This window comes from Bos grunniens, chromosome 11 (assembly GCF_055505025.1).
Source record: "Bos grunniens cultivar Pamir isolate PY7600 chromosome 11, Bosgru_T2T1.0, whole genome shotgun sequence".
Classification (NCBI taxonomy): Eukaryota; Metazoa; Chordata; class Mammalia; order Artiodactyla; family Bovidae; genus Bos; species Bos grunniens.
In genome coordinates this window covers 35,661,758-35,672,184 of record NC_141175.1, presented here as the reverse complement: position 1 = coordinate 35,672,184, position 10,427 = coordinate 35,661,758, and the positions used below count along the sequence as shown (strand labels likewise).

The 10,427-nt window shown below is 40.9% G+C and overlaps 1 protein-coding gene across 1 annotated transcript in view; it reads right to left on the bottom strand.

Annotated features, from left to right (window-relative positions):
• Nucleotides 1-10,427, bottom strand: part of SPATA31H1 (SPATA31 subfamily H member 1) — a 42,571-nt gene that overhangs the window by 18,014 nt on the left and 14,130 nt on the right. Inside the window, exons 2-4 of the mRNA XM_086326120.1 lie at nt 5,358-5,400; nt 4,367-4,421; nt 275-370 (exon numbers count right to left, since the gene is read on the bottom strand). Of these exons, the coding sequence (XP_086182246.1) occupies nt 275-370; nt 4,367-4,421; nt 5,358-5,400 (194 nt within the window). The remainder of the gene's footprint in view (nt 1-274; nt 371-4,366; nt 4,422-5,357; nt 5,401-10,427) is intronic.

Here is a 10,427-nt window from a genome sequence, read left to right as displayed (position 1 = left end):
AAAAGCTTGCTTTCCCCAACATTAATTGCTTATTTATGGAAAGAATTCCTCCACCAGGAAAAAGGGAGGCATTTGTCCCCATTCTAATCAGAAATGATTCACAGACCAGTGGTTCTTAAACTTTGCCCCACTACAAAAACTAACTAACCATCTTTCTTCTCCCTCCCCCTCTCTCTTCCTCCTTCCCTCTCTCCCTCCCTCCCTCCTTCACTCCCTCCCTTCCTCCCTCTTAAAAGCTCTACCACTTTCAACCTCCACTCAGAAACCACCTGACCTTGTACTTTCCAGGTGTTTGAAGATCTGTTGAAGATTCCTGTCCATTGACCAGAGTACATATTCCTGGGTCCATCCCACAGGGAGTTCTGAAAAACTAGATGCAGCAGAGTGTGTTAGTGTAATTGAAGTGATATTAATGTACTGGTAAGCTACCCCACGTCCGAGGTCAGGGGCAGCGGCTGAGAGGAGCAACCCCACGTCCAAGGAGTGGTGGTTGCGTGGGTACAGGAGGGCCGAGAGGAGCTACTCCACATTCAAGATCAGGAGGGGCGACCTTGTCCAAGGTAAGGAGCAGCGGCTGCGCTTTGCTGGAGCAGCCGTGAAGAGATACCCCATGTCCAAGGTAAGAGAAACCCAAGTAAGATGGTAGGTGTTGCGAGAGGGCATCATAGGGCAGACACACTGAAACCATAATCACAGAAAACTGGCCAATCTGATCATACAGACCACAGCCTTGTCTAACTCAATGAAACTAAGCCATGCCATGTGGGGCCACCCAAGATGAACGGGTCATGGTGGAGAGGTCTGACAGAATGTGGTCCACTGGAGAAGTGCATGGCAAACCACTTCAGTATTCTTGCCTTGAGAACCCCATGAACAGTATGAAAAAGCAAAATGATAGAATACTGAAAGAGGAACTGCCCAGGTCGTTAAGTGCCCAGTATGCTACTGGACATCAGTGGAGAAATAACTCCAGAAAGAATGAAGGTATGGAGCCAAAGCAAAAACAATACCCAGTTGTGGATGTGACTGGTGATAGAAGCAAGGTCCAATGCTGTAAAGAGCAATATTGCATAGGAACCTGGAATATTAGGTCCATGAATCAAGGCAAACTGCAAGTGGTCAAACAGGAGATGGCAAGAGTGAACGTCAACATTCTATGAATCAGTGAACTAAAACGGACTGGAATGGGTGAATTTAACTCAGATGACCATTATATCTACTGTGGGCAGGAATCCCTTAGAAGAAATGGAGTAGCCATCATGGTCAACAAAAGAGTCTGAAATGCAGTACTTGGATGCAGTCTCAAAAATGACAGAATGATCTCTGTTCGTTTCCAAGGCAAACCATTCAATATCACACTAATCCAAGCATATGCTCCAACCACTAACGCTGAAGAAGCTGAAGTTGAACGGTTCTATGAAGACCTACAAGACCTTTTAGAACTAACGCCCAAAAAAGATGTCCTTTTCATTATAGGGGACTGGAATGCAAAAGTAGGAAGTCGAGAAACACCTGGAGTAACAGGGAAATTTGGCCTTGGAGTACGGAATGAAGCAGGGCAAAGGCTAATAGAGAATGCACTATTTTGTGTTCTCTTTGTTTGGCACTCTTTTGCCAAGAGAACATGCTGGTCATAGCAAACACCCTCTTCCAACAACACAAGAGAAGACTCTACACATGGACATCACCAGATGGTCAACACTGAAATCAGATTGATTATATTCTTTGCAGCCAAAGGTGGAGAAGCTCTATACAGTCAACAAAAACAAGACCGGAAGCTGACTGTGGCTCAGATCATGAACTCCTTATTGCCATATTCAGACTTAAATTGAAGAAAGTAGGGAAAACCACTAGACCATTCAGGTACGACCTAAATCAAATCCCTTATGATTATACAGTGGAAGTGAGAAATAGATTTAAGGGCCTAGATCTGATAGACAGAGTGCCTGATGAACTATGGATGGAGGTTCATGATATTGTACAGGAGACAGGGATCAAGAGCATCCCCAAGAAAAAGAAATGCAAAAAAGCAAAATGGCTGTGTGAGGAGGCCTTACAAATAGCTGTGAAAAGAAGAGAAGCAAAAAGCAAAGGAGAAAAGGAAAGATATAAGCATCTGAATGCAGAGTTCCAAAGAATAGCAAGGAGAGATAAGAAAGCCTTCCTCAGCAATCAATGCAAAGAAATAAAGGAAAACAACAGAATGGGAAAGACTGGAGAAGGCAATGGCACCCCACTCCAGTACTCTTGCCTGGAAAATCCCATGGATGGAGGAGCCTGGTAGGCTGCAGTCCATGGGGTCATGAAGAGTTGGACACTACTGAGCGACTTCACTTTCACTTTTCACTTTCATGCATTGGAGAAGGAAATGGCAACCCACTCCAGTGTTCTTGCCTGGAGAATCCCAGGGACGGGGGAGCCTGGTGGGCTGCCGTCTTTGGGGTCGCACAGAGTCAGACACAACTGAAGCGACTTAGCAGCAGCAGCAGCAGAGATCTCTTCAAGAAAATTAGAGATACCAAGGGAACATTTCATGCAAAGATGGGCTCAATAAAGGACAGAAATGATATGGACCTAACAGAAGCAGAAGATATTAAGAATAGATGGCAAGAATACACAGAAGAACTGCACAAAAATGATCTTCACGACCCAGATAATCACGATGGTATGATCACTCACCTAGAGCCAGACATCCTGAAATGTGAAGTCAAGTGGGCCTTACAAAACATCAATAGGAACAAAACTACTTGAGGTGATGGAATTCCAGTTGACCTATTTCAAATCCTGAAAGATGATGTTGTGAAAGTGCTGCACTCAATATGTCAGCAAATTTGGAAAACTCAGCAGTGGCCACAGGACTGGAAAAGGTCAGTTTTCATTCCAATCCCAAAGAAAGGCAATGCCAAAGAATCCTCAAACTACCACACAATTACACTCATCTCACATGCTAGTAGAGTAATGCTCAAAATTCTCCAAGCCAGGCTTCAGCAATACGTGAAACGTGAACTTCCAGATGTTCAAGCTTGTGTTAGAAAAGGCAGAGGAACCAGAGATCAAATTGCCAACATCTGCTGGATCATGGAAAAAGCAAGAGAGCTCCAGAAAAACATCTACTTCTGCTTTATTGACTATGCCAAAGCCTTTGACTGTGTGGATCACAATAAAGTGTGGGAAATTCTGAAAGAGATGAGAATACCAGACCACCTGACCTGCCTCTTGAGAAACCTGTATGCAGGTCAGGAAGCAACAGTTAGAACTGGACATGGAACAACAGACTGGTTCCAAATAGGAAAAGGAGCACGTCAAGGCTGTATATTGTCACCCTGCTTATTTAACTTCTATGCAGAGTACATCATGAGAAATGCTGGACTGGAAGAAGCGCAAGCTGGAATCAAGATTGCCGGGAGAAATATCAATAACCTCAGATGTGCAGATGACACCACCCTTATGGCAGAAAGTGAAGAGGAACTAAAAAGCCTCTTGATGAAAGTGAAAGAGGAGAGTGAAAAAGTTGGTTTAAAACTCAGCATTCAGAAAGCTAAGATCATGGCATCTGGTCCCATTACTTCATGGCAAACAGATGGGGAAACAGTGGAGACAGTGGCTGATTTTATTTTGGGGGGCTCCAGAATCACCGCAGATGGTGATTGCAGCCATGAAATTAAAAGACACTTACTCCTTGGAAGGAAAGTTATGACCAACCTAGACAGCATATTAAAAAGCAGAGATATTACTTTGTCAACAAAGGTCCGTCTTGTCAAGGCTATGGTTTTTCCTGTGGTCATGTATGGATGTGAGAATTGGACTGTGAAGAGAGCTGAGTGCCGAAAAATTGATGCTTTTGAACTGTGGTGTTGGAGAAGACTCTTGAGAGTCCCTTGGACTGCAAGGATATCCAACCAATCGATGCTAAACGAGATCAGTCCTGGGTGTTTATTGGAAGGACTGATGCTGAAGCTGAAACTCTAATACTTTGACCACGTCATACGAAGAGTTGACTCATTGGAAAAGACCCTGATGCTGGGAGGGATTGGGGGCAGGAGGAGAAGGGGATGACAGAGGATGAGATGGCTGGATGGCATCACCTACTCGATGGACATGAGTTTGGGTGAACTCCGGGAGTTGGTGATGGACAGGGAGGCCTGCTGTGCTGCAATTCATGGGGTCACAAATAGTTGGACACGACTGAGTGACTGAACTGAACTGAACTGATAAGAATAATGAAAAGAGAGACTTAGAAAGAAGACAGCTATCATAGTGAGGAAAGTGAAACAGAATCCCAGGTATATTACTCCCAACTTTCACAGGATTTATCAGTAGGGTAGAGAGAGAAAAAATATACACAGAGAAGATTGATTTTACTCACCGTTTCAGGTTATCTTCAATGCAACCCATCCTGAGATTTTTTTCCAACTGTGAATCTGGAAGTAGAGGTGAAGAATCTATTAGAATTATGACTCTTGACCTTACCTTAGTTCAATCCCCTCATTTTGCAAATAAGGAAACAAAGACAAAATCATGCCTAAAATCAAAAGGCTAATTAGTGGTAGAGCTTAGATTTAACCAACATCTCATTTTGTTTGTTTCTCTTTTTTTAGCTACGGTGTGCTGTCTTCACCATGTAGTAAATGTAAGCCATTGGAAACAGCAGGAATAATCACGGTAGGGAGAAGAAGTAGGGAAAACAGAGAAATACATATCTTTGGAGGAAAAGATAAGTATTATTCAGTCTCTGTGGTAGAGAAAAGAGTACTGGAGTGGGTTGGAAAATCCCATGGACGGAGGAGCCTGGTAGGTTACAGTTCATGGGGTCACAAAGAGTAGGACACGACTGAACGACTTCACTTTACTCCCTTCACTCACTTCATACTTTATCGCTGGAGAAGGAAATGGCAACCCACTCCAGTGCTTTTGCCTGGAGAATCCCATGGACAGAGGAGCCTGGCGGGCCATGGTCCATGGGGTCGCAGAGAGTCAGACACGACTGAAGTGACTGAGCACATGGTAGAGAAAAAAGATATCAAAACTTCCTACACCAAACTCTTCATAGTTAACCCCTCTCACAGAGTTTCTTTCCTGATACTTTAAGCTTTGCACAAAAGGAGATTAGAAAAGGAAGTACGAGGATAGGAATGAAAGAATTCATGATTCTTTTCATTCATGAAAAGAATTATGAAGCCATTTACATTTCTTCAGAAGTGTAGTTGCTAGAAAGAGTAGGCATATTTCTTTCATATAACAATCTTTTCAACCTTCCTCCTTCTACCTGCTATTACAGGTTAAAGTCTTAAAGCAGACCCTGCAGTTGATTTGTCATTAGTCTTAAACTGAAGAATAAAAGATAAGATCTTTCTGACCTGTGAATTTCTGGATCTTTTTCAATATATGCTGCTTTGAAGTCTAGAAAGGCACAAAAAGAACAAATAAAATCAAGTAATGCTCTAGGTTAAAGACTTTATTGATAACACATTTCACCTCATAGACATAAATATAAACACTTGGCATTCATAAAAACAGCAACAGTTACTTCATTCATTTAATACTGAATCATTTATTGAGTACTTACTATGTTCAATGTGATGTGTGGGGTGCTGGAACTGTAGAGATAAATATGATTCCTGTGTTCTAGGAACTTATGCTAGTAGGGAAAAGAGAAGTCTAAACAGGTAAGTTACAATATCACGTGGTAAATGCTGTAACACAAATAGAAATGTGAGGGCATAAAAAGGATAGTGATTAACTGCCTGGGAGAGAAAGGAAGAATTACTCAAAGAAGTTACTGTTTGTACTGGAGTTTGAAGAATCAACAGAAGGTTTTTAGGTGAAGAAAGAGCCTTCCAGGCAAGCAGGACTATCACTGAGCATCACAATTGTCGGGTACTTTTTTAAATAAATTAATTTTCGGCTGTGGTGGGTGTTTGTTGCTGTGCTCAGGCCTTCTCTAGTTGTGAAGAGTGGAGTCTACTCTCGCTCTAGTTGCAGCTCGTGGGCTCTAGAGCAGGAGCTCAGTAGTTGTGGCACATGTGCCTAGTTGCCCCACAGCATATCATATCTTCCCTGACCAGAGATCGAACCTGTGTCCCCTGCATTGGCAGGCAGATTCTTAACTCCTGGACTACCAGGGAAGTCCCTGTCAGATGCATCTTTGCTAAGTAGTGAAAGATGAAGCTGAAAAAGTAAGTGGGAAGCCAGATTATATGGGATTTTCATTTCATCCTGCAGGTCAGAATTTCCCATTCAGTATGTAATAAACTAGTGTTTCTGCAAGGGTGTTCCAGGTCCTTTTGAAAGCAGAAGTGACATTGTTACAATTTCAACTAAACTTTTTTTTTTATTCTCTTTAAATTAGGAAATCAGTCTCTGAAAGTGTATTGAAAGAGCTTACAACAGTTAGTTGGGAATTCATGAATATGCTGATGATGAAGAAACTCAGTTTATTACTCAGTAGAGTAACCCTAGATACAGTGGTAGTTTTGACTTTTAGACAGTTTAAAATTGATTTTATACTTCATGATATATTATTTACATCCATAATGGACTATTGATTAAAACATAAGCAAAAGGAAAATTAATGTTGAAATACAAGTTGATATATTTACAAATAACCTTTTTATATTTTTATCTCAAAATGATGTCTACATATTATAGACCTAAAATAATCTCCCATTATAAAAACTTGGGAATACTGAATAAAATACAACAAACATCTTTTTAAATGCAGAATGTAGCTCCTTACAAGAAAGTAAGGAAAATCTCCAGGCCAAAAATCAGGAGAAAACTGAGAAACAAGAATGGAAACTTGTTAATACTTAAATGCCCTTGGTTATTTGCAGTGTCAGCCACTGAGGAAACAGCAAGGTGGGGACAAAGACAAGGCCTGTGTGAAGTGGTATTTAAATGAGACCCCAGGGAAAAAAAGCCAGGATTCACAAATTGCTACACACTTGGTAAAAAAAGTAGCTAGAAAAAAAATACCACCAGGGCTTCCCTGGTGGTCCAGTGGTTAAGAATCTGCCTTGCAATGCAGGAGAATCCTTCCTCGAAAAATGCAGTTCAGTCCTTGGTCAGGTAAGATTCTACATGCCTCAGGGAAACTAGGCCCAAGCGCCACGACTGCTAAAGCCTGTATGCCTAGAGCTCCATCTCCCCCAACAAGAGAAGGCACCACAGTGAGAACCCATTGCACCACAATTAGAGAGTAGCCCCAACTTACTGCAAGTAGAGAAAGCCTGAGCAGCAACAGAAACCCAGCACAGACAAAAAAAGAAAAAAGGAAAATATTGCCAAACAAGGAAGCTTGAACTCTGGGTAGGGAAAAAGCCTTCTTTGAAATTTTCAACCAAGAATCTACCCTCATACTGATTTAAAATTCTAATTTATACACCCTATGTAGTCAGGAGCCCTCAAACTGAAAATAAAAGTGATCCTGGGCAAAAGGCAAAAGTAAATATAAATAGCTCCTTGAAAATTGAAGTAGAAGAGGAGAGAGAAGAAAAATAGTTTGAATAACTATAATAATAAATGTGAAATACCTAGTGAAATGGTTAACTTCTTAGAAAAAAATATAACATCAAAATTGGGGAAAAAATAGATCATTTGAGTAGAACAGTAAGCATGAAAGCAATTGAAATGATAATCAAAGACATTCTCCATCAGAGCTAATGAAAGAGCTCACCAAGGTTTTTGAATACAAGCACAACTTACAAATGTCTTATAAATGCATTTCTCTACTGTAGCAAAAAATCTAGACAAATGTAATTTTAAATAATGAAAGATGTTTTTCACAATAGCAATAAAATGACCAAGTACCAAGATATTAACCAAAAAGACAGAACAGCATCATGTAAAAGATTATTAGAGCTCCATTAAAGGACATAGAGCATGATCTGAATAAATGGAGAGACATTCTAGGCTCTGGCTGGAATAATTTAAGATTATAAAAATGTCAGTATACCCCCAATTAAATTATACTTAATACATTCCCAATTCAAATTTCAGTTGGACTATTTCAAGGACTTGTAAAAAATCTCTATAATTTGTATGGATAATAAAGGTCTGCTGCTGCTGCTGCTGCTAAGTCGCTTCAGTCGTGTCCAGCTCTGTGCATCCCCATAGATGGCAGCCCACCAGGCTCCCCTGTCCCTGGGATTCTCCAGGCAAGAACACTGGAGTGGGTTGCCATTTCCTTCTCCAATGCATGAAAGTGAAAAGTGAAGGTGAAGTCGCTCAGTCGTGTCCGACTTTTAGCGACCCCATGGACTACAGCCTACCAGGCTCCTCCATCCATGGGATTTTCCAGGCAAGAGTACTGGAGCGGGGTGCCATTGCCTTCTCTATTTACAGCTAAATCAACCTTAAAAAGAAGAGCAAAGAAAGGACTTGCTGTACCAAAAGCTAAGACACACTACAATCTATGGTAATAGAAACAGAAACAAGTAAGCCAATAGAACAGAATAGAGAACTCAAAAGGGACTCCTATATATATGGTTACTTAAAATGAAAAAAAGGAATTCTACAAATGAATGGGAAAAAGATTCTTTAGCAGATAGTGATGAAAAAATTGGCTCAATATAAAGAGAAAAATAAAATTGGATCACTTTATAATACTGCATATGGAGATGGACTCTAAATGTATTAAAAACTAAAATGTGAAAGGTAGACTAGAAAATTTTTAAAAAGTTGGAAAAAACCATTGTGACCTAGGGCACAGAATAACTTCTTAAAGAAAACTTCAAAAATACCAGCATGAGGGGGGAAAAATCCATAGAAGACTACCATATTCAACTAGGACAACAAAATGACAAATCTGCCACTTCTAACATCAGAGACCTGAAGGGAAAGTTGCCTTGACACTGAGAAGTTAAGAGGACTGGAAGGAAGTATCTGAGAAGTTGTAACTACAGGTTGACTTTTTGTATAATTTGCAGCTCAAGTTCACATCATCTGCATGGTCCCCAAACCATGATTTTGAAGTTATCCTGGATTGATGGTGCCATAGTCTAAAACAGATGAGATACTCTCTGAGAAAGAGCTTCATCCTAAGCTTCAAAAAACTACCATGACTATTGTTGTTGTTGAGTCACTCAGTTGTGTCCAACTCTTTGCGACCCCATAAACTGCAGCATGCCAGGCTTCCCTGTCCTCCACCAACTCACCATGTCCATTGAGTTGGTGGTGCGATCCAACCATCTCGTTCTCTGTCATCCCCTTCTCCTCCTGCCTTCAATCTTTTCCAACATCAGATTCTTTTCTAATAAGTTGGCTTTTTGCATCAGGTGGCCAAGTATTGGAGCTTCAGCATCAGTCCTTCCAATGACTATTCAGGACTGATTTCCTTTAGAATGGACCGGTTTGATCTCCTTGCATCCCAAGGGATTCTCAAGAGTCTTCTCCAACACCACAGTTCAAAAGCATCAATTCTTCAGTGCTCAGCCTTCTTTATGGTCCAACTCTCATATCCATACATGACTACTGAAAAAAACATAGCTTTGACTAGATAGACATTTGTCAGCAAAGTAATGTGTCTGCTTTTTAATACGCTGTTTAGGTTTGTCATAGCTTTTCTTCCAAGGAGCAAGTGTCTCTTAATTTCATGGCTGCTGTCACCATCTGCAGTGATTTTGGAGCCCAAGAAAATAAAGTCTGTCACTGTTTCCATTGTTTCCCCATCTATTTGCCATGAAGTGATGGGACCAGATGCCATGATATTAGTTTTTTTACTATCGAGTTTTAAACCAGCTTTTCACTCTCCTCTTTCACCTTCATCAAGAGGCTCTTTAGTTCCCCTCTGCTTTCTGCCATAAGGGTGGTGTCATCTGCATATCTGAGGTTATTGATATTTCTCCCCACAATCATGATTTCAGCTTGTGCTTCATGCAGCCTGGCATTTCACATGATATCCTTACTCTGCATATAGGTTAAATAAGCAGGGTGTTAAAATATATCCTTGAAATACTCCTTTCCCGATTTGGAACCAGTCCGTTCCATGTTCAGTTCTAACTGTTGCTTCTTGACCTGCATACAGGTTTCTCAAGAGGCAGGTAAGGTGGTCTGGTATTCCCATCTCTTGAAGAATTTCCCACAGTTTCTTGTGATCCACACAGTCAAAGTCTTTAGCATAGTCAATGAAGCAGAAGTACATTTCTGGAACTCTCTTGCTTTTTCGATGATCCAACAGATGTTGGCAATTTGATCTCTGGTTCCTCTGCCTTTTCTAAATCCAGCTTACACCTTGAAGTTCTCAGTTCACATACTGTTGAAGCCTAGCTTGGAGAATTTTGAGCATTACTTTACTAGCATGTGAGATGAGTACAGTTGTGGGATAGTTTGAACATTCTTTGGCTTTGCCCTTCTTTAGGATTGGAATAAAAATTGACCTTTTCCAGTCTTGTGGCCTCTGCTGAGTTTTCCAAATTTGCTGGCATATT